Genomic DNA, 22,252 nt, shown 5'->3' with positions numbered 1-22,252 from the left:
GCCTTTACATACCCAGTGCTGCCAGGCTGATCACGCAACAAAACTACATAATTAATGGTGGTATCCAGTCTTGCCAATGTTCGCTAAACGGCGGTCTATTCAAATTACGGCAGACTTCTCGGTGCTCGATGATCGATTAATGTAGCTACTGTGAACTTTGACTTTGGGTGAATTTTTCATTTTTAACAGGTATTTCATTGGCCCTCTAAGTCTTGAATCTGTGGTCCAGTGAATTAATTTTAATTTCATTACTTCATTCTTGTCTTTTACTAGGTTGTGAACTCAGTGATTGGCCCAGGAGTAATTTCTGGTGCATTAAAGTATAGTGAAAATAAAATAATATGGACTGTAAGACTTGTCGGGTCGACCCTTGCGGCTAATTTTCCCATACTGTAAATTTAGTTTTCCTACAGCTGCGAGAGAGACCATAATCATTACGTATAGATTTCTCATCCATGGTGCTGGTGGCTTTAATCCTGAGTTTGCACCACTTCGGAACATGTCACACCCAGATCTGAATTTAGAGAAAACATTTGAATGTGTGCTATCTGCCCCGATTGATTTTTAACAGATTCAACTAGACGAAGTTGACCGTCGTTCGTCACTTTGAAATGATACTATTCTCTAATTGATAATATAGCTGCGCTAATATTTGTGCTGCAAACAATACTTGAACTAATGATACTTGAATTAGTAAATATGAGAAGGGCTCTGGAAAGAAGGGAGAGATAGGTGTATGAATATGAACATAAAATAGAGATGTATGAAAAAAAAACCGGCTTCAATATTTATGTACAAAAAATTTGTTCATTTTATTTGGTACTGTTGGCAATCATACGCATTCACTCAGATTCGGTTACATTCCATTATTATAATTCGAATGACACTTAACTAAGCTTACATAAATCATAACGCACAATTATTTACAAATAAATTACAAATCATTAACAGTGGATAAAACATAACATCAGTCTCATAGGAACATTCAAAGTAGTTACAATGAACAAATTGGTAAATGAAAGATGACTTAGATGCGCAGTGAGGAGATTCGGCAGTCGTGAGGGACTCGATAAAAGTTTAGGTGTTTAGTCGACCTCCTCGACGGTCGGCCCCGAGTTCCGTCCTCCGGCTTGCCTGAACTGCGCACCGCAGTCTTGAGGGCCGGCAGGTCCAGCGCTGTTCTGGTGAAGCTTGGCCATCACCGCGGAGCATTGTTTCTGAAGCGCCTCGAGCTTGTGCTGGTACTCGTCCTTCTCGGCGAGGGTGTTGTTGTCGAGCCAGCGGAGCGTCTCCTCGCAGAGTCCGCTTACCTTATCCCTGTCCTCCTGGGGGAGCTTCGCCCCGTGCTCCTGCAAGGCCTGCTTGACGTTGAACAGGTAGCTCTCGAGTTGGTTTCGAGCGGCGACCCTTTCGCGTTGCTCGTGGTCCTGCTCCTTGTACCGCTCAGCCTCCGCGAGCATCCGGTCGATTTCCTCGCGGGACAACCGACCCTTGTCGTTTGTGATTCTCACGTCGCTGCTGCGACCGCTCGCCGTGTCTTTGGCGGTCACGTGAAGGATCCCGTTGGCGTCGAGGTCGAAGGTCACCTCGATCTTGGGTACGCCGCGAGGTGCCGGGGCGATTCCGCTCAGCTCAAATCGCCCGAGCAAGTTGTTGTCCTTGGTCATCGCCCGCTCACCCTCGAACACCTGGATCGAGACCCCGGGCTGGTTGTCCGCGTAGGTGGTAAAGGTCTGCGTCTGTTTGCAAGGGATGCGAGCGTTGCGCTCGATGATGTTGGTCATGACGCCGCCGGCGGTCTCGATGCCGAGAGAGAGCGGGGCCACGTCGACGAGGAGCACGTCCTGGAGGCTGGAGCTGGCGTTTCCATCCCCGCTGAGGATGGCCGCCTGAACGGCGGCTCCGTAGGCCACCGCCTCGTCGGGATTTATGGAGAGGTTCAGCTGTTTGCCGCAGAAGAAGTTCTGCAGAAGCGATTGGATCTTCGGGATTCGCGTCGAACCCCCGACGAGGACTATGTCGTGAATCGCCCGCTTGTCCATCTTCGCGTCGGCCAGCGCCTTCTCGACCGGGGCGAGGGTGCCGCGGAATAGGTCGGCGCAGAGCTCCTCGAAACGCGCCCGGGACACCTTCGTGTAGAAGTCGATGCCGTCGAAGAGGGCGTCGATCTCGATGCTGGCTTCGGTGCTCGACGAGAGCGTGCGCTTCGCCCGCTCGGCCGCTGTACGCAATCTGCGGAGCGCGCGCGGGTTCATCCTCATGTTCTTCTTGTACTTCCGCTCGAACTCGGCCGCGAAGTGCTCGACCAGCCTCGAGTCGAAGTCCTCGCCGCCGAGGTGGGTGTCGCCGGCGGTCGCTTTCACCTCGAACAACGAACCCTCGTCTATCGACAGGATCGAGACGTCGAAGGTTCCGCCCCCGAGATCGAATATCAGGACGTTTCGCTCGCCCTTGAGGTTCTTGTCGAGGCCGTAGGCGAGGGCCGCGGCCGTCGGCTCGTTGATGATCCTCAGAACGTTGATGCCGGCTATGGCGCCGGCGTCCTTTGTCGCCTGTCTCTGCGAGTCGTTGAAGTAGGCCGGGACGGTGATCACCGCGTCCTTGACCGACTGGCCCAAGTACGCCTCGGCCGTCTCCTTCATCTTCGTCAGCACCATCGAGCTGATCTCCTCCGGGTTGAACCGTTTCGTCTCGCCGCGGAACTCGACCGCGATCTTCGGTTTGCCCCCTTCCTCGACGACGCGGAACGGCCAGTGCTTCATGTCTGCCTGGATCTTGGGGTCGTCGAATCGCCGGCCGATCAACCGCTTCGCGTCGAACACCGTGTTGCTCGGGTTCATCGCGACTTGGTTCTTGGCCGCGTCTCCGATCAGCCGCTCCGTGTCCGTGAACGCCACGTAACTCGGCGTTGTTCTGTTTCCTTGGTCGTTGGCGATGATCTCGACTTTACCCTGCTGCCACACTCCGACGCACGAGTACGTCGTTCCCAAATCAATTCCGATTGCTGGCATCTTCGCTTCTTTTACGTCTGCGTATAAACCGTTATGCTTTTCACCAAACAACTTCGCGTTCTTGATTGCTTCGAATAACTTGCTTTCAACTGTCGCGTGTTTCGCTTTGATGCGTTTCGTTTCGCTTGCGTTTGAATACTGCCGGGCTCTGCGTGTCGCCGCCTATTTATACTCCCGCCAGTATTTCCCGAGTCGCCGCGAACGTTCTAGCAAATGCCAGGCTGCCGATACGCTCGCCTCGTTCGTTGTCATGGATACGGCGCTACACTGCGCCACGTGACATCTACAGGCTGTCATCGGCGCGTGGAACGTTCGATGCTCGAAACTTCCATCGCGTCGCGATGGTTCTTCCGTGTCTTCTCTTGATTTGGCCCACTAACGTAGCAGCGGTGTTGTCCGGACGCTTTTCGAAAATCTGAAAATCAGTAGGGCGGTTCTGTAACTCGCTATGAACCGTTACCCACTCATTCGTCGATTCGCGAAACTTTCTAGGCGCTCGTAAGCCCGCAGATGAATGTATTTCCAGAACATTGAGCTTCTGGAACTTACCACTCACTGATGGAAATATGCATTCCGGCCTGTATGTTCTAATTGAACAGTTGAACAGAATTGATGAATGGAAGTTTCGAGCATCGAACGTTCCACGCGCCGATGACAGCCTGTAGATGTCACGTGGCGCAGTGTAGCGCCGTATCCATGACAACGAACGAGGCGAGCGTATCGGCAGCCTGGCATTTGCTAGAACGTTCGCGGCGACTCGGGAAATACTGGCGGGAGTATAAATAGGCGGCGACACGCAGAGCCCGGCAGTATTCAAACGCAAGCGAAACGAAACGCATCAAAGCGAAACACGCGACAGTTGAAAGCAAGTTATTCGAAGCAATCAAGAACGCGAAGTTGTTTGGTGAAAAGCATAACGGTTTATACGCAGACGTAAAAGAAGCGAAGATGCCAGCAATCGGAATTGATTTGGGAACGACGTACTCGTGCGTCGGAGTGTGGCAGCAGGGTAAAGTCGAGATCATCGCCAACGACCAAGGAAACAGAACAACGCCGAGTTACGTGGCGTTCACGGACACGGAGCGGCTGATCGGAGACGCGGCCAAGAACCAAGTCGCGATGAACCCGAGCAACACGGTGTTCGACGCGAAGCGGTTGATCGGCCGGCGATTCGACGACCCCAAGATCCAGGCAGACATGAAGCACTGGCCGTTCCGCGTCGTCGAGGAAGGGGGCAAACCGAAGATCGCGGTCGAGTTCCGCGGCGAGACGAAACGGTTCAACCCGGAGGAGATCAGCTCGATGGTGCTGACGAAGATGAAGGAGACGGCCGAGGCGTACTTGGGCCAGTCGGTCAAGGACGCGGTGATCACCGTCCCGGCCTACTTCAACGACTCGCAGAGACAGGCGACAAAGGACGCCGGCGCCATAGCCGGCATCAACGTTCTGAGGATCATCAACGAGCCGACGGCCGCGGCCCTCGCCTACGGCCTCGACAAGAACCTCAAGGGCGAGCGAAACGTCCTGATATTCGATCTCGGGGGCGGAACCTTCGACGTCTCGATCCTGTCGATAGACGAGGGTTCGTTGTTCGAGGTGAAAGCGACCGCCGGCGACACCCACCTCGGCGGCGAGGACTTCGACTCGAGGCTGGTCGAGCACTTCGCGGCCGAGTTCGAGCGGAAGTACAAGAAGAACATGAGGATGAACCCGCGCGCGCTCCGCAGATTGCGTACAGCGGCCGAGCGGGCGAAGCGCACGCTCTCGTCGAGCACCGAAGCCAGCATCGAGATCGACGCCCTCTTCGACGGCATCGACTTCTACACGAAGGTGTCCCGGGCGCGTTTCGAGGAGCTCTGCGCCGACCTATTCCGCGGCACCCTCGCCCCGGTCGAGAAGGCGCTGGCCGACGCGAAGATGGACAAGCGGGCGATTCACGACATAGTCCTCGTCGGGGGTTCGACGCGAATCCCGAAGATCCAATCGCTTCTGCAGAACTTCTTCTGCGGCAAACAGCTGAACCTCTCCATAAATCCCGACGAGGCGGTGGCCTACGGAGCCGCCGTTCAGGCGGCCATCCTCAGCGGGGATGGAAACGCCAGCTCCAGCCTCCAGGACGTGCTCCTCGTCGACGTGGCCCCGCTCTCTCTCGGCATCGAGACCGCCGGCGGCGTCATGACCAACATCATCGAGCGCAACGCTCGCATCCCTTGCAAACAGACGCAGACCTTTACCACCTACGCGGACAACCAGCCCGGGGTCTCGATCCAGGTGTTCGAGGGTGAGCGGGCGATGACCAAGGACAACAACTTGCTCGGGCGATTTGAGCTGAGCGGAATCGCCCCGGCACCTCGCGGCGTACCCAAGATCGAGGTGACCTTCGACCTCGACGCCAACGGGATCCTTCACGTGACCGCCAAAGACACGGCGAGCGGTCGCAGCAGCGACGTGAGAATCACAAACGACAAGGGTCGGTTGTCCCGCGAGGAAATCGACCGGATGCTCGCGGAGGCTGAGCGGTACAAGGAGCAGGACCACGAGCAACGCGAAAGGGTCGCCGCTCGAAACCAACTCGAGAGCTACCTGTTCAACGTCAAGCAGGCCTTGCAGGAGCACGGGGCGAAGCTCCCCCAGGAGGACAGGGATAAGGTAAGCGGACTCTGCGAGGAGACGCTCCGCTGGCTCGACAACAACACCCTCGCCGAGAAGGACGAGTACCAGCACAAGCTCGAGGCGCTTCAGAAACAATGCTCCGCGGTGATGGCCAAGCTTCACCAGAACAGCGCTGGACCTGCCGGCCCTCAAGACTGCGGTGCGCAGTTCAGGCAAGCCGGAGGACGGAACTCGGGGCCGACCGTCGAGGAGGTCGACTAAACACCTAAACTTTTATCGAGTCCCTCACGACTGCCGAATCTCCTCACTGCGCATCTAAGTCATCTTTCATTTACCAATTTGTTCATTGTAACTACTTTGAATGTTCCTATGAGACTGATGTTATGTTTTATCCACTGTTAATGATTTGTAATTTATTTGTAAATAATGTGAGTATCAGGTTCATACATATATGTATAAGTTTTGTCTAAGTCGTTCAGATTATTCAAATGGATGTTACTGAACCGAATGAATGTACAAGCATTAGTTAGAGTAACCACAAAATAATAAAGAATTTTTGTAGTAAATTCTTCATTTTTCAATCAAACTTTCCCTCATCATCCGATCTTGTAAACGCATCGGTGTTAACATGTATAATGAGTTATCAAGTGATGACTTGGAATTATTTTCAAATGAATAACAATTTCCATAAAGCAGACAATGATGAAATAAATTCTGTTAGTGTGACTATTCATCGGTGAAAAAGAAATTGTAAACTTAGAATTTTGCACTTCTGATAACAATCCTTGATCAAATGTACCGAAGTATATTACTAAAACTTTAATTTCCCAACAAGATTACAGTATATGGTGTTAAAATAAATTTTACTTTACCATAATTCTAAAGTAGTTCGTCCTTTGAGTCGCACAATTGGCAGCAGTTTAGCGAACACGTAATTGTACTTCCTACCCTGTGCAAATGACGGTTGTTTTGTGCAGCGATCACCAGAATGCACAACCTAACCTAACCTAACCTCTTATGTCCGATATAAATCCAAAATACGTGACCAGTGTTTGTATATTTACGGATAAAAATTATCATTCGGTCTTAGAATCGAACAACGGTAACTTATATTGTTGAAGAATGAAGAGTTATCTGATATTCTTGGGTTCAGTTTGTTTGTCACTGTCACTTGGTGCCAATGTCAATGACGGTACGAAGAGAAAATTACAAATTGGCATAAAAAAACGAGTGGACAAATGTAAAGTCAAATCGAAAAAGGGGGATACTTTGTCCGTGCATTATGTGGTATGCTTTTTTTACCCGGAGTTATTGTGAAAATTCTACAACGATTATACAATCATGGAGTAAAATCAGTGATACAATCATTCAATATTTTTTTTTCGAAAATCTGGCCAAAAGTTAGGAAACTTTATTTGCAGAATTATTTGCGTCATGTTACAAATTCAAACATTTTGTTTTTCACTACCGAAGATTTATAAAATATTTCGGGAACGAAAGCACTATTAATTTCTTATGATTTCAGGGAACATTGGAAGATGGTACAGAAATTGACAGTAGTTATATTTATGGTGAACCCTTGCCGGTGACTTTAGGCTATCGGCAAGTCATCAAAGGATGGGAACAAGGTCTCATGGGGTACTTACAATTTTAATTTTTTCCAACTTCCAGAGCGTCATGTTATTTTATATCCTAGAATCTCCTTTTTTATATCATGCCTTGTTAATTAAAGGCATATTCATTCAGCGAATATTTTAGACATATAATTTTCCGGCATATTTCTCAGCTTTAGTTACTGAACTTTGCTTTATTTTTTGCAACATTTGTGATTTCGTTAAATTTGAATATATCAAAGAGGATCGTATACTGTTTAATCAATTTTTTTTGTAGAATGTGTGAAGGAGAAAAGAGAAAACTTGTAATACCACCAGATCTGGCTTATGGAACACCTGGCGCATTACCAAAAGTACCTCCAAATGCAACTGTTATATTTATAATAGAACTCATAAAACTTGTGCCAAAAGAAGAACTGGAAGAAGTTGATGACGTTGTTATTCGAGACGAACTTTAATACTTCTTACTAACTGGTCAAAATATTTTTATCTGATATCGAATAAATTTATATTTCGTTGACATGCATTTTCTTTTCACTGAGTGCCCTAAAAACATTCACAGTTCAAAACTTAAAAAAACGCAAATTAAGTTGATCACAGATTATCAAAAATATGTTTATTTCTCATTATTAGAGGTATTTGATTTGCAAAAAAAATGTACACATGTAAGTACAATTGTCTAGGAACGATAAATTAATGAATCACATTGAATTGGTCGTATCTTCGAAATTATGCTGTATAAGATCGATATGGACTATACTGAAAAATTATTAGTACTATACTATCTTCAGACATAACGTGTGTGTGAACAACTTAATATCGTATAGCCAGACACACTGTTTGGATTTGATATTCGTAGAAAAATCACATGGTAATTGCGTCAGTACTTTGCGAGCCGCCCTTACGTAGGAATATTAAACAAATTATTTAAAGTCATTCTAACTCAACAAACAACATACTTAATCTACATATACAAATATTTAGTTAGCGACTGTTTCAACGTTATAAATAATCAAACTGCTCCCTTTCATTGTTTGTATTCATTATATTATTTAGCAATATGCTTAACACTGTATTTTTGAACCCGCAATCCATGTTGCTTAAATGCACCCTGTACGTTTAGCTAAATCTGAATTTCAATGCTGAAGACCAGTTCTGGAAAAGTAATTGCATTAAATATTTTATTTGGCGATTTCGATATGATGCGTGTTTGAAAAAAAGTGAAATCAATGAAATGATGATACACTGAATACTCAATATTAAAAAATTGGTGATCGACAATTTCTTTTAGATTCATCGATGCCAGAAACGGACAAATAATATGCAGTCATTATTAGGGTACGCAAAAAGGCAACCTGAATCAGGAACAAGATATTAGCAAGCTTACTTTTTCTGAAATCCAAATGAGCTGAGCAGACATTGTTGTCCTTGTTCTACTTGAGACTTTCTTTTCACAGGTTGAAATTTTTTATTTACACTTCTGGTCCGAGGTAGACGATTCTGAAATTATGTATACTCATTGTTAGAATTTAGAAAATTTTGAACAACACACACATTAAGGTTTGAAGATACCGTTTTAGCAGCTCCTTGCATTGCCCTCAGAGTTCCATTATTTTGGCTGTTCAAAACACCAATCGACAGCAATGCTGTGGAGCTATTTACTTTGGTGTTTTTCCATTGCAGTAAATTGGGCTTCGTATAATTTGGCTGGAGATCTTTTAAACCATTTGCAATACTTGAATTTCGCGTATTCACAGGTAAAATAATATCCCTGTCAGTATAAACTATGTCTAAAGAATTTACACCTGAAGTTGATTCCTCTTCTGCTACAGGTAAGGCACCATGCATCTCAGTTACTGTTTCTTCGTACGTCGACTCAGATATGCACAACTCTTGTATGACTGCATGATTCTGTGATGTTTCCATTCTATCTTCAACAGCAGGAATTCTTCTTTCATTTTTAATATCTAATTCTTTACACTCTAATTGTTGATCATCTGTTCTGGAAAGCAGATAATTGTCATATTCTAATGCTTCTGCCGTGTGTGCCTTAGAGTCAGCGGATTGGTACAGGCCATAGCACTTTTCCGTTGCGGGATAGTTAGCTGTTGCACAATTTTTGAAATTTGGTAGCTTGGGTAAATCAGTAGTTTGTGCAAAAAATTTACTCTCTGTTAAAATATTATTGTCTACCACAGTCGGGCGAAATCTAGCCAAGTTTCGAAATTTAGAACGGTTCTTGCCTTTATCCAAAAGGCTAGGAGAAATCTCTAGAGACTTAGTGGTCTTTGCAAACGGATTTGCCCTCCTGACTAATATTGGGGACTTTTCTCTCTCCTCTAAACCAGACGTATCTAGTTGGAGATTAGATACATCAACATCACTACATGAACGTTTGTTACTCTCAGATTTGTTTCTTGTATATAATTTAATCATTTCTTCCTGTTCCATCTCGTTAACTTCTAAAATCAAATTAGGTTTATTAGTTCATGCTTTGCCAAATAAAATTCTTTAATTTTTTTCAATACCTCTGACATAAGCTAATGCTGAAGTTCATCATGCCAAACTAACGTAAAAAAATAAAGATATAATTTGTGTCATTATTTGTTGCCAATGGTGATAACAGAGAGTGTCACTACGAAAATGAAGTTAGTGATTACACTTTGGAATTATTTTGCCACTATTTCTTTCCATTGTAAATTACGATCTGGCTGGCGTTGAACATATTATAAAGGTAGCGAATAAACTCCCTGTACATGACATTCTCTTTGCACGTTTTTTGTGTCATTTACAACAATTTCCAACAAATGTTCAGTAAGTGAAATAACCTGATTTTTCAAACCATGATTAAATGATTGAAGTAAAAATAAAAAGAAAATACCTTCATAACTGCGCTTAGGTGACGTTAACGGTCGTGCAATGTCAGATGTTTTAAGAATAGTAACTTTGCCGAATGTATCAGGCCATAATGTTGTCTGCTTGTCTTCTTTTGGTGGTTTTTTATTGATTTTAAAATCTGTATTCCAAATGCTATCATGTTTTACTACTGGTGCAGCTTTCCAAGAATTGGTTCTTGTTATACTCTGGAAGAAGTGTAAAGTATAATAAATGAAGTTTGTTAAATATGCTTTTGTAGCGTAAAGAAATGAGTATTATATACAAGAATTTTGTGGAGCTATATAAGAGAGCGTATTTGGTTGAAATCAACATTGATGTGCTATGAATGCAAGTAGATTTGGTTTTTTCATTCACCTTCCCAGATGCATAAGTGTCAGGATCGTAATCGTGGATCTTCTTTAGAGACATGGGATCGTAATTGCCGATAGCTAACTGCCAAGCTAGATCATCAGGCATTTCTTTGCCTGCATAATGCAATTGTTCTGGAGTGACATCAGTTGTAGGGGGAGTGAGGCGTACTTGCTTTCTCTTGAAAGGGCAAAATACTAATTGGTGTTTAAATGTAACATCTGCTCGGAGAAATGCATCCCTATACTCAATGGAAACATCTAGGGATTTCATATTAAGGTATGAGGACAACCTCGTAAGCGCCTGCAAATAAAAATCCGTGGAAAAAACACAATACAAAACAGTGAATACCATTTAAAAAAAAGAATACCCATTTCAAACTTGCAACTTTATAATACAAAGTGAAGTATTCAATATTAAATTAGATGATGTTGAATACATTGAGAACAATTGCAGAGTACCTTATGCATGTCTGTTTCAGCGGTCTTGTTAATGAACTTGCATGCCTTGACCAGGCCAATGCCTGGCAGCGAGGGCAAATAATCGCAACCTGATAGAATACACATATAGCGGAATTTGTCCATGCTAAAGTGCTCGGACCGCACACCCATTGCTAAATGAAACCGATCTTGTTCGACAAGTACACCATTACCTGCGACATCCATCTTAAAGAATATCTGCAGTGTGGAGTAATTTGTATTAGTAACACATTGGTGCAGTTGATATGACGATCTACCTGGCATATTTAACCACTAAACATTAAAAATAAAAATTGTAGCGGCTGGTGTGGGATTTTAAGATATATAGCAGTGATGCGCCACTATTGGTATTAGAGTTGCAATTTTTCAATTTTAAGTAATTGCCAACTTTGATTAGTAAGGTAATCAGATGAAAATACCAAAAATTTCAACATTTGTCTGGCGTGATTCACCTTTTTGCAACCAAATAATGTAAGGTCACTATCTTCTGTAATAATAACATCTGCTATGCCAGAAATGTTTAAATACGCTAGCTGAGAATCTGCTTCATATGGTGCTACAATGCAATCAATGTTGCGTTCATGGCATGCTTTGATGAGATTCAATGCCATTTCATGCGATATGTCAATTGACCGTCTTAAAAGATTTTTTCCATCTGCCACTTGACCAAGGCGTATTAATTCAGCAGCTTTTTTACGGTTCTTGTCTCTCAGTCTGAAAAAATATTCATTTCAATGAATTGTATAAGGCAAGTGACAGTGTAATATTTCTGATAAGTTTAATTGATTATTCTTCTATGGTTTATTGACGTTATTTTTCAATACATTGGAAACAACATGAATCTTAATTTTACAAGGTTCAAACTGCATTTGATAGTAGTAAACAATAAGTCAAGTTTCATGGACTTATATATTAATACTCACTCTCTTCTCTTAGATTCTGTATCTTTTTTTGCAGGCAAATGACATCCATCAAATACTAGTATTGGTTTAATGTTATTGCCAAGCAGCATATTAACAAACCTCATACAATATGTAACATACCTAGAATAAAAATGAGTAAGTTTGAATATTTACTTAATCCACAGATTGTCAGATTTTAGATAATTTACAAATTCATTCTATTCAACATATGTTATTTGAAAACAAATGCAGAACAATGTTTCAAGGACTGACAAAATACAACAGACTGCGACTGATTTTGCTAGTATTACTTGAAATACAAGTAGAGACCGGAAAATTCAGCATGCAGGATATTTCATCTCTCCATAGCCATTTCAGACAACATACAGGACGAGTGTTGCTGGTTCGAAATCAATTTAATGGCCTTCGAACACAGTTTCAAATAGTTTTAAGGATGTATCCGGATGATATGTAAAATACTGTGAGTCTATAATAATCAATCCTTATGTTATGATAGGTCCGTGTTCAATTCTATTGGCTGAACATGGATATTTCACAGAATAGATATAATTTTATTCCGAGCAAGAAAGAATAAGAATATCTTACGCATCCGTGGGTTGTCCGAGAGCCAATTTTTCGGCACATGAAAAGGCTCCTTTGTGAAGCCAGCAATAAGTGTCAATAGCTACCGTCCCTCCGGCAAATTGACTGATATTGCCCTTCGTCGATGCTTTCTCCAAAAACGGGAGTAAACCAGTAATCCCCATTGTGTCCACTTACAATTAGCCAAAAACAAAATTGACAATATATGGCTCGCCAGATTTATATACATGTATGAGGGGCACAGTTAGAGATTGATATTATTCATGTAAGTACATTATTCTTGTAAGAGAACACAAAAATCCCACGCCGCAGCAGCGGACTCCATGATATCTGTCAGAACTGGCCAACGTTGTAACTAAACCCACAACTGTTCTAGCCTTCCAATGATTTTTGGCGCGAATTAGAGCCATACAATGTGCGATTATCGATTGCGTTCACTATAAACCCTAAGAAACTAAATTCTCATTAGGTGTTAAATGAAAATCAGGTTAGATTTCATCATTTGAAACAACCAAGGATCAATAAACACTTATTATAGACGGAAAGTATTGTTTAAAAGTATTTTGCATCTATTTGAACGGGCAAATGCAATTTTCGGCAAAGTAATCTGTCATACAGTTTTTCGTTGCCGACCGTTCTAAGTTGCCTAACATGGACAAGAATTACAAATAACGTCAGACGCCTCGAAAATCAGGGATAACTAAGAAAAGTGCGTACTGTCACCACTAGCAGTGCAAAAACTGTGGTAATTGACGATTCTGGGTGGCAAACTTTGCCTTTTCTAAAAATTATTGAATTCTACAGTTAATATTCAACAATGGCAGTGACCAGAAGGGCGTCGCACGCTGGTAGCTGGTATACGGATTCTGGTGAGAAAATCCTGAATATACGTTAATTTCAATCATCTATAACGGCCAAATGATTCCTTGAGAATATCATCTAGTTGTGTTTATAACCTTTGTTTGAGGTCATCAACCCATTAAAAAATTACAAAATTCATTATGTACGGCGCAATATACTTGATTCTCTCTGCACTTCTCTTTCGTACTCTTCATTGTTTGCCACAATATTTCATTTACCTTGTGATTTATTAATCAGTACAAATAGTTCCTCTGAGGTTTATTGCAATCAGATTGGTAATAATGTTAAAGGCGAAATACAGCTTTGTTGCTTTGCTGGAAAAGTAAAAATATCGTGGGCTCATACATCAAAAGCAAAATGAACATGAGTACAGCTAAATGTTTTAATTATTTACAGGCACTGAGCTGAATAAGCAATTGGGCAGCTGGTTGAATGCTGCAGATTTGACCCATGGACCAGCCAGAGCAATTATCGCCCCGTTAGTAATAATTACAATCATTACAATCATTATGTAAGTGTGGCGTTTGACAAAAAGATTTAAACAAAACTTTACAGTCATGCAGGCTATTCCTACTGCGGAGCATGCGCTGGATTCGCTTATCGGCAAATCAGTCCTGTCGTTGTGTAAGTATAAGCAAAAGAAATGTAAAACCATACATTACCCTCAAAAACTAAATGATAAGTTTTGTTAACATTTTATAAACTATATTCTTGCACATTATGTTTTGTATCCTCTGAGACACTGATATCCTGATAATTTTTTTTACAAGTAGGGAAAATTCCTAATTTCAATTATAATGAAATTTCTATTGCGCAGCCGCAGGATATTTATTTTAGGGCCGTCCCACCATGTGAGGTTGGCAGGATGTGCTCTCTCCTCTGCATCTGTTTATCGAACACCTCTGTATGATCTACATATAGATCAACAAGGTGAATATTATTGTTTTGGAATTTAACAGCGTCATAATCAAGTGCATAGTAGCAAGTTTCAACTTTTACTAATTCAATATTTTTTTATGAGCCCAAAATTTATTCATTTATTTAAAATATTGTGTTGAATGGTTATCTCCCGATAAGATCTTTTCAAAAATTCTTATTCAATGACAGGTATTGCCATATTTATACATAATAATAATATCAACTGTAGGACACGCTTATTCAATACGTAAAAACATCTGTGGACAACTGGAAAGTTATGCTGTACTCTTATATCATATTCTTAATTTCATTAATTTGTAACCGATAGTCAGAGAGTTGATATCAGTTAAACTTTTTTTTCTTGTTGTTGGAAAAACTTTTAAACAGATGTAGTATATTTTTGCAGCAGCATTGCACTACCATGGAAATTCTCTGTTACACTGTCAGTATGCATGGCTTGTATTTAATTTTTAACTTTTAAATAGTTCTGTCTTACAGTTTACAGAGAACTAGAAGAAACTAATCAATTTGAATGGATGGATATGAACACCGACGAGGATGAACATAGCATCGAGATGCATTTACCTTACATTGCCAAAGTTATGGAGGAGTACGTGTTTTGTATACTTATATTTTGAATCCTATTCTAAGGGAATAAATATGCGATTACTTATTGGTATATTCTTAAATGTTGATAATAATTTTTTTAAATTAATTACGTTGATAATATTTCAGCTTCAAGGACTCCTTTACTATAATTCCAATTTTAGTAGGATCCTTAAACCCAGATAGAGAAGCTGCTTACGGAAATCTACTTGCCCCTTATTTGGCTGATCCACAAAGCTTATTTATTATATCATCTGACTTCTGCCATTGGGGTCAGCGTTTTCGTTATACTTACTATGATCGTTCGTGTGGACCCATTCATAGATCCATCCAAAATCTCGATAAAATGGTAAGTACATCTACTGACTTCGATACAACTGATGGATCATAAATTCACTCCAAAGAGCAACAATTTTTTGAACTGTATTTTTTTGTTTCTTGTTTTGCAATAGGTTTTCGTATATAAAGTACTTGTCAAATTTAATGTAAACACTACAGGTCGTCTGATTCATTTAATTGTGAATATGTCATTATCCACAGGGTATGGACATAATTGAAACATTAAATCCACCTGCTTTTACCGATTATCTTAAAAAATATGGAAATACTATATGTGGAAGACATCCAATTGGAGTGCTTTTGCAGGTAAATAGTTAGAACAGTTATTCTTATTGCAATTCTAAACTTATGTCGATGAAGTTAAAATTCATAGTGAAACTTACACAATTCAGTCCTAACAATAAGTTCTTTCAAAAAATTCAATTTGAGTTCGAACCATAGTGAAGCAACACCATTTGAAAATCAAGACTTATGCATAAATTATGAAACACACTTCAGATTGTATAATTGCGTTTCAAGTTTGTGATGTGTAGTCATTGATAATAGTTAAAATACGTGAACTTTTACGGCGTTTGTAAAGATTGACTATATCATCATTCTAACGTGCAGCGTAAGATAGATACTGGATATCTACCGATTTTTTCACTCTAAATTTTTTTGTTTTAGGCTATCAGCAGTTTAAGAAGTAATACTAATGGCCAAAAGATGAACCTTAAGTTCCTGAAATATGCTCAAAGCAGTCAATGTAATAATATGAGTGATAGTTCTGTTAGTTATGCCAGTGCTGCGTTGTTACTTGAGTGATGTGATACTATCTGAGGTTTATGCGAATTGCAAGGTACTCATATGAAATTGAAAAATTATTTACTAATTGATAGCAGTGTATGTAGTAACGTTACAGCGAACACAGTGTATACTGTGATCAGACTTGAATGTTATAATTATCTATCATGCAGTTGACTGAAATTCAGAAGGTATTTGTTCTCATTTTAAGCCAAGAATATATAGTGGAGATTGTGGATTAAAAAACTTATTCTTTTCATATAGCAACAACGTAAATTATTCAAATGAGGTAAATTCAACGAGGCTCACTGATGTGTTTTGAGCTTGCATTTGAAGTATTTTCAACTTGACATATGTCATAGAAAGGTTAACTTTTTGGTCTTAATTTTCTTTTTTACATCCTAAAATAAAATAAATGTGGACATAGCTTACTTACTAAATAATTTAATGGCTGATTTCTAATTTATAGTTAAGGGCTATGTACACACATGTAACAATATGCATACATACGACCTTGCTGGACAATTACTATATAAAAATTTTCTATTTTGGTAATATTATCATTACTCTATATGTATTTATTCCGGTAATTTTGTTACAAAAATGAATTTTCTGCCAATATTGTGTAAAATCTTAATTTGGCTTACTACTTACATTGCTGACTCTCCTTTAAATTCCTAGAAAATTTCGTTCGTATGCGTGTTTAATTAATAGTTACATGCTTGACTTATTTTCAGTTGTAGAGCAGGTTTCTAATCAGTACGTTATAAATTAATGATATATTATATTTTGCAAGCTACTTACATATTTACCAGTCAGTACAGATGTAAAAGACGTGCAATACTATGATATTTCTCACAATCTGTGTTGGATTCTAATAAATTGCTTGTCTTGTGTATTACTCACTTTTCGCATTGTTAAATTGAGAATTAACAAGGTAGATGTGGTCCTCTTATATGCTTTGTCACAATGAACGTGGGTAATTGTTGTTAGTACCCTGGTACTAATTAAAGTCAATATATTGTAAAGTTTATATCTTGTTAATATTTTTAATCAAGCAACCTCTAATAGTTAAAATGTGTGTATTTTGATTTACCACAGATTTGAATACATTAAATTGTTACACCAATATATGAAAAGTGGGTGTATAACTTAATTGAATGAGTTGCACCATACAAAGATGCATTAATGTAATCCCAAATTTACCCGAATATACGGTCTAAACTTCAAGAAAGTTCCAATCCTAACATGATTAAAAATACTCCATGTCAAGATCAAAACAATCGAGAGGTAAATGTAGAACTCTATAAACGTTCAGTTTAAAATATAAAGAGTTCGAATTGCATATTAAGTGAATAGATTTGAGTCGATTCGAACCTGTCAAGTGAAAATTTATAACACACATTGTAAGTAAACAATAAAGTAAAGTGCTATAAAATTAGTAGTAACGTTTTTGTATGGTGAATTTATTTGTACTAATGCAGCTACGTATGAAATATATAACTGATTGTTTCAATACGTAAATATTTAAAAAGGTTAACTTCCCATGTTGAATTATGAGGATATTGTAAACCTGCATCTACATACATCGCATGATTCGGTTAATTTCATTAAGTGTACGATTTACTTTGTAAATATCGATTCTTTCAATAATTTAGGACTACCAGCGTTTTGCTAGCTTTACATAAGTTTAATTTACTGCAATTAGACATTTTGTATCAAATCATTCTCATCACATCCTTCGAATAAATCTTTTTCAACACAACGGGAACATTATTTAAACAAAATATCGGTAAAACAAAATTATTTTATTATCAGAAATTATTTTACATAACTTTATCTGAATATTTATAAATATTTTTCACATATTCTCCTTGTATCTGCAATTACTCGTTTTTGGTACGCTTCTCATGGGTATTATATTATAAATTATACATCACATCATACTGGTGATTATTGGACCATGAATTTTTTTTGTTAAACTAGCATCGCTGTCTGTGAATATTAATTGTAAAGTGAAGTACGTATATCAGCTAAAATTTTCGTAACAAATGCCCACCGTTCATAAAGAACAGATATAAAATGTGCTATTGGTAAGTTAAATACATGAATTGGCACTATATTCTAGTTTAATAACGTGCCGCATTCGTAATTTTTCTTATTTTCTCATCAAATTTCTTTAGGATTTTTTACCGATTATACGTTTATACTTGCTTATGGTATTACTGAGGAAACAGCTAGGTACTTACCCTCTGGAATAATTTCTAAAACAGCTTAGTTCACATTTTCTATGTGTTAACTTATTATCATCAAATTCCAAACACTCACTTTTCTGTAAAGGATAAGTCTTATCTCTAGATATACCAACATGTAATAAATTATTGATCAGTACTTGACGATGGAATGACATTCAAATGTACGTCGTACTGTTGATCCAGCCCCATGTAACAATCAGACATCAGATAAAACGTCAATTTTTTGCGACCTGTAACAATATATTTGAAAACGAAGAGTCAGAATTATTCATGAACTGTAAATTTATTTCAATTTATATTGTTTTGTCGGGTCTCAACATTTTCACTTTAATACAAAAGTGAACAACTACTTTTCAATCACTGTACTAAAATCTAATGAAAGTCTTCATAGTGTTAAAGAATAAAATAGAGTGCAAAGATGTAGTATATTACCTATGCATGGTGGAGTGGAAAAAAATAGCTGACTACACTTGCGCTGCCCTCTAATACCCGATGCTCTCTTTAGAGCTAATAACTCCGTTTCGATTTCATCACCTAATATCAAAAACCAACCCTCATCTTTTCCTCTTGGAAACTTAGGGCAATGTGCTTTGAGATTGTGAGAGTGATTCTTTCTTTTCATGCCCACAATTAGTGTGTAATCACTGCTTTCGTGAACATCTATCCAGCAATTAGGTCCGGCAGGCTGAGGTATTTTCTTCTCTGTACTACCATCCGCCCACCAGCCTTGTAATGTCAGTTCTACGGATATTACTGGCATTTCCTTGATAACTTGATGTATCTATATAAATAGAATAGTATCAGTATTAGATTACGACATGCAGTAACGAATCAACTGAATGAAATGCAATAGGTTTTGTGTAGGTAATAACGAGGAATGTAGTCGATAAATTACCTGCTGAATTTCACTGTCAACAAATTCTTCTTGTAGAGCATTTGCTAGCCGGCTGTAATTTCCATGGGTGACAGTGCATAACATGGGCAAAGATTTTGGCAACGTAGAGAATAACCGCAAATGCTCCTTCTCCAGACGTGGTAAAGTTAGCAACGCAGACTCATCAGCCCATCTTGCTTGAATAATCATTTGAAGCACTTGCATGAGACGCAATGCTGCTCCAAGCCAACCCCGGTCGGCCACAATATCTATCATTGCCTTGGTAAGATAACAAAATTTTCATTAGCATAAATTAGGTTCGAGAAACTATTAAAGGAATTTAAAAGTTTTATAGTTATAGTCCAATATATTAACTATGTGATCCTTGTTTGATATGGAATTATGAGTGGTTTAAGGGTGGTTTAATTTCGGCATGCAGTTCTTCAATTATTTCAATTAATTTAAATAGTAAACTAAAAATTACCTGCAGTATCCTGATAGCTTGGTCAAGAACAGATTTAAGATCAGTTAGATAGTCTGCACAGGGTAAAGGCAATCTGGAGAAATGTGCTTGCAGTAGTAGAAATGTTTTAGTATTTGGAGAATCTAAAGTTGATGAATCCACCGCATGACGACACATTTTTGCCAATTCCCTGTAAAGAATTGAAAAATAGTACGAAATCAAGTATAGAATTCAGATCCAGGATTACAATAAAATGCAATATGAATCATGTTGCCAAATGGCAAGTGACAGTAAACAGAAAGAACCTTTTTAAAAAACCAGTCCAGACTGGCTTTGGCAATGAAAATACGTTGCAGTGAATGATTGAGAAATGGGTAATTACTAACTCGTTAAGTAAGTCTTCATTGTGTCGCACTGGTAATTGATTGTATTCATAGGCATCGCATGCGATTCGCAAGAGTTGTTCCAGTGTCAGATTTTGTTTCAAATTATTGTTGAACAATAACATTGTCTGATGGGATAGATAATAGAACGATGCTATCCTGCCCATTGAAAGAGGAGACAAACATTTTTCACCCTGTGGATAATTGTTACAATATTAAATTGCAAATATCTGATGTGTAGAAGAGTTCTTCATAAAAAAAAAAAAAAAAAAAACTAAAAATTTTATGTATGAATTGACTGAAAGATATTTTTAATACCTTATATTATTGATAAAAATGGGACACATATTTACCTCATCATAGTCAATACAATACGAATCTATTAATACACTGAGAGTCTTCTCAACCAGCCCAGAAAGATATAAATTAACTTCTGCTGGATCTAACACCTCGAGTTCGTAATACCTCGGATTCTTCATCAATCTTCTAAAGAAGTACGTCCACGTTAAATAGTCAAGGAATTCTTGCTTATTCTTTATCGTGCCGGCAACAATCTCGGCATTAATGTGATCTGGTAATACTTCTAGTAGGCTTGATTCGACTGGAAATGGCTCGTACAAGAATTTTTTGTAGAAGTTCTTCTTGATGTCATGAACAAGAACTACAGCTACCCCAGAATCATCAAATTGAGGTCTACCAGCTCGACCCATCATCTGTAGTACATCTGTTATTGGCATGTCAACGTATCGTTTTGATTTTCCATCGTAATATTCAGTACCTTTTATTACAACCAAGTGAGCAGGAAAGTTTACTCCCCAAGCTAAAGTCGCAGTTGTTATTAGTACCTGAGAAAAGTAATTGATAGCCCGTTAGTCTCTCGAGGATACGTACATATTGAACGAAATAGACCTAAGAGCAGAAAAATTCTTTCACTCGCCTGTATTTTGTTATTTACAAAGAGTTCTTCTACAGTTCTTCTATCCCTATCCTGCAGACCAGCATGATGGAGTCCAATTCCAAAAGCTAAGGTCAATTTTAAATTAGTGTCTTTGATGTTGACCAGAATATTGTCCATTTCATCGTCAAGCATATGTAACCATTGTTTTGGATCATTTTCGGCAGCAAGATAAGCAATCAAATCTAATGCTGTTAAACGAGTCTGCCTTCGCGAAGACACAAAAACAAGAGAAGGGCTACAGGGAGCATGCTGCCTGATCGCTTGGAAAGTTGGACGATTCATCGTCGCCATTCGTGGACAATAGTGCTTGCCTGGGAATCCACTAATGTGAACCTCTAATGGCACTGGCCGAACTGATGGTCGGAAATTATAAAGTCCCATCTGAATAAAAAAATTTTAAGAGTAGACCGATGAAAATCTACATATAGGTATAGCACTAGAGGTGTAGAACTCAATCTGACTACCATGATTTAGACATGTGAGCTTTTTTAGATTGCTCACCTGTTCAATTCCTAGCCAATTTGCCAAGTCAACAGCATTAGCCAACGCTGTAGAAAGGCCCACGATTCTCAATGCTTTAGAAGTATGAGAGGCGATAAAGTTTGTTCGTGAGACAATCACTTCCAGAACCGGACCTCTGTCTTCACCCAGAAGGTGGATTTCATCTATTATGATGAGTGCTACTTTTTGAACATAATTTCTTGTCTGCCAACTTCTGCTAATTCCGTCCCACTTTTCAGGAGTTGTTACGATTACGCTTGCACTAGCTATTGCTCGTACATCTGGAGAAACATCACCCGTTAACTCGACAACAGTTCTTCCTAATTTTTCTTCTATTCTCACTTTCCAGTCGTTGATTCTTTCCCTGACTAAAGCTTTGAGTGGAGCTATGTACACTACCTAGAATATAAACTTAAATGATTCACAGGTACGAAGTTTTCCTTCAATGGATACAAAAATGTGCCGAAGAAAAGATCGGATTTACTTTTTGACCAGGGTATTCTTTGAATACCCTGAACATAGCAATTTCCGCAGCAATTGTTTTTCCCGAACCCGTTGGAGCTCCCAGAAGAACATTATTATCGGTATGGTAAAGGCAGTGGAAAATCTGCGTTTGGATTGGATTGAAGTGGGAAAATTTATATAAATTTTCGAACTTCGGATCCTTCAATGCAGTTACTGGCAGTGGTTGTAGTTCTAATAAATCTGTTGACATGTTAAAAAAAAAAAAATATCAGTGCATTCTGCAAACATTTATGACACAGAAATGGTTTGAAAATTCATCAACACTGGCAAAAATTAATGTCTTCTTCATCGTAAACAGAATGCAAGAAAAATGTAACCA

The 22,252-nt window shown here is 39.7% G+C and overlaps 6 protein-coding genes across 19 annotated transcripts in view; 3 read left to right on the top strand and 3 right to left on the bottom strand.

Moving 5' to 3' along the window:
• Positions 1-787: 787 nt before the first annotated feature.
• LOC124216441 (heat shock protein 70 B2-like) lies at positions 788-3,176 on the bottom strand. The gene has a single exon (XM_046620964.2). The coding sequence runs from the start codon at positions 3,009-3,011 to the stop codon at positions 1,086-1,088; it is 1,926 nt and encodes a 641-aa protein (XP_046476920.1). The 5' UTR covers positions 3,012-3,176; the 3' UTR covers positions 788-1,085.
• Positions 3,177-3,815: 639 nt separating this feature from the next.
• Positions 3,816-6,190, top strand: LOC124216440 (heat shock protein 70 B2-like). Its single transcript, XM_046620963.2, has one exon. It carries the CDS (start codon positions 3,960-3,962, stop codon positions 5,883-5,885), a length of 1,926 nt encoding a protein of 641 aa, XP_046476919.1. The 5' UTR covers positions 3,816-3,959; the 3' UTR covers positions 5,886-6,190.
• Positions 6,191-6,315: 125 nt separating this feature from the next.
• Positions 6,316-7,757, top strand: LOC124216448 (peptidyl-prolyl cis-trans isomerase FKBP2-like). Its single transcript, XM_046620981.1, has 3 exons — positions 6,316-6,911; positions 7,150-7,262; positions 7,515-7,757. Exons 1-3 carry the CDS (start codon positions 6,747-6,749, stop codon positions 7,693-7,695), a joined length of 459 nt encoding a protein of 152 aa, XP_046476937.1. The 5' UTR covers positions 6,316-6,746; the 3' UTR covers positions 7,696-7,757.
• On the bottom strand, positions 7,290-12,946 carry tos (Exonuclease tos). 4 transcript variants are annotated; one of them, XM_046620960.2, is made up of 10 exons: positions 12,471-12,946; positions 11,886-12,005; positions 11,415-11,676; positions 10,945-11,160; positions 10,490-10,786; positions 10,119-10,320; positions 9,043-9,699; positions 8,810-8,952; positions 8,625-8,737; positions 7,290-8,392 (listed from the first exon to the last, which is right to left on the bottom strand). In XM_046620960.2, exons 1-10 carry the CDS (start codon positions 12,629-12,631, stop codon positions 8,374-8,376), a joined length of 2,190 nt encoding a protein of 729 aa, XP_046476916.1. In that variant the 5' UTR covers positions 12,632-12,946; the 3' UTR covers positions 7,290-8,373. The 4 variants fall into 4 exon arrangements, with proteins under 4 accessions (XP_046476916.1, XP_068991348.1, XP_046476914.1 ...); XM_069135247.1 differs by having other exon boundaries at positions 8,810-9,234; positions 9,481-9,699; XM_046620958.2 differs by having other exon boundaries at positions 8,810-9,699; positions 12,471-12,639; positions 12,741-12,946.
• A 76-nt stretch (positions 12,947-13,022) lies between these two features.
• On the top strand, positions 13,023-17,492 carry LOC124216445 (protein MEMO1). 3 transcript variants are annotated; one of them, XM_046620977.2, is made up of 9 exons: positions 13,023-13,176; positions 13,272-13,336; positions 13,725-13,806; positions 13,884-13,952; positions 14,146-14,258; positions 14,745-14,856; positions 14,982-15,201; positions 15,393-15,497; positions 15,858-17,492. In XM_046620977.2, the coding sequence occupies exons 2-9, from the start codon at positions 13,285-13,287 to the stop codon at positions 15,993-15,995; spliced, it is 891 nt and encodes a 296-aa protein (XP_046476933.1). In that variant the 5' UTR covers positions 13,023-13,176; positions 13,272-13,284; the 3' UTR covers positions 15,996-17,492. The 3 variants fall into 3 exon arrangements, with proteins under 3 accessions (XP_046476933.1, XP_046476934.1, XP_046476935.1); XM_046620978.2 differs by lacking the exon at positions 13,023-13,176 and having other exon boundaries at positions 13,183-13,336; positions 13,892-13,952; XM_046620979.2 differs by lacking the exons at positions 13,023-13,176; positions 13,272-13,336 and adding an exon at positions 13,516-13,603 and having other exon boundaries at positions 13,892-13,952.
• Positions 17,493-17,763: 271 nt separating this feature from the next.
• The window catches only part of obe (activating signal cointegrator 1 complex subunit obelus), a 12,848-nt gene continuing 8,359 nt past the window's right edge, over positions 17,764-22,252 (bottom strand). For all 9 annotated transcript variants that reach the window (XM_069135245.1, XM_046620950.1, XM_046620945.2 and 6 more), the window contains exons 20-28: positions 21,893-22,113; positions 21,409-21,807; positions 20,887-21,288; positions 20,303-20,794; positions 19,953-20,143; positions 19,588-19,756; positions 19,125-19,382; positions 18,662-19,010; positions 17,764-18,459 (exon numbers count right to left, since the gene is read on the bottom strand). In XM_069135245.1, coding sequence (XP_068991346.1) covers positions 18,353-18,459; positions 18,662-19,010; positions 19,125-19,382; positions 19,588-19,756; positions 19,953-20,143; positions 20,303-20,794; positions 20,887-21,288; positions 21,409-21,807; positions 21,893-22,113 — 2,588 coding nt within the window. In that variant the 3' untranslated portion in view covers positions 17,764-18,352. The remainder of the gene's footprint in view (positions 18,460-18,661; positions 19,011-19,124; positions 19,383-19,587; positions 19,757-19,952; positions 20,144-20,302; positions 20,795-20,886; positions 21,289-21,408; positions 21,808-21,892; positions 22,114-22,252) is intronic.

This window comes from Neodiprion pinetum, chromosome 4 (genome assembly GCF_021155775.2).
Source record: "Neodiprion pinetum isolate iyNeoPine1 chromosome 4, iyNeoPine1.2, whole genome shotgun sequence".
In the NCBI taxonomy this organism is placed as follows: domain Eukaryota; kingdom Metazoa; phylum Arthropoda; class Insecta; order Hymenoptera; family Diprionidae; genus Neodiprion; species Neodiprion pinetum.
The sequence above is the reverse complement of the archived record's forward strand: the minus strand, read 5'-3'. Positions and strand labels throughout refer to the sequence as shown.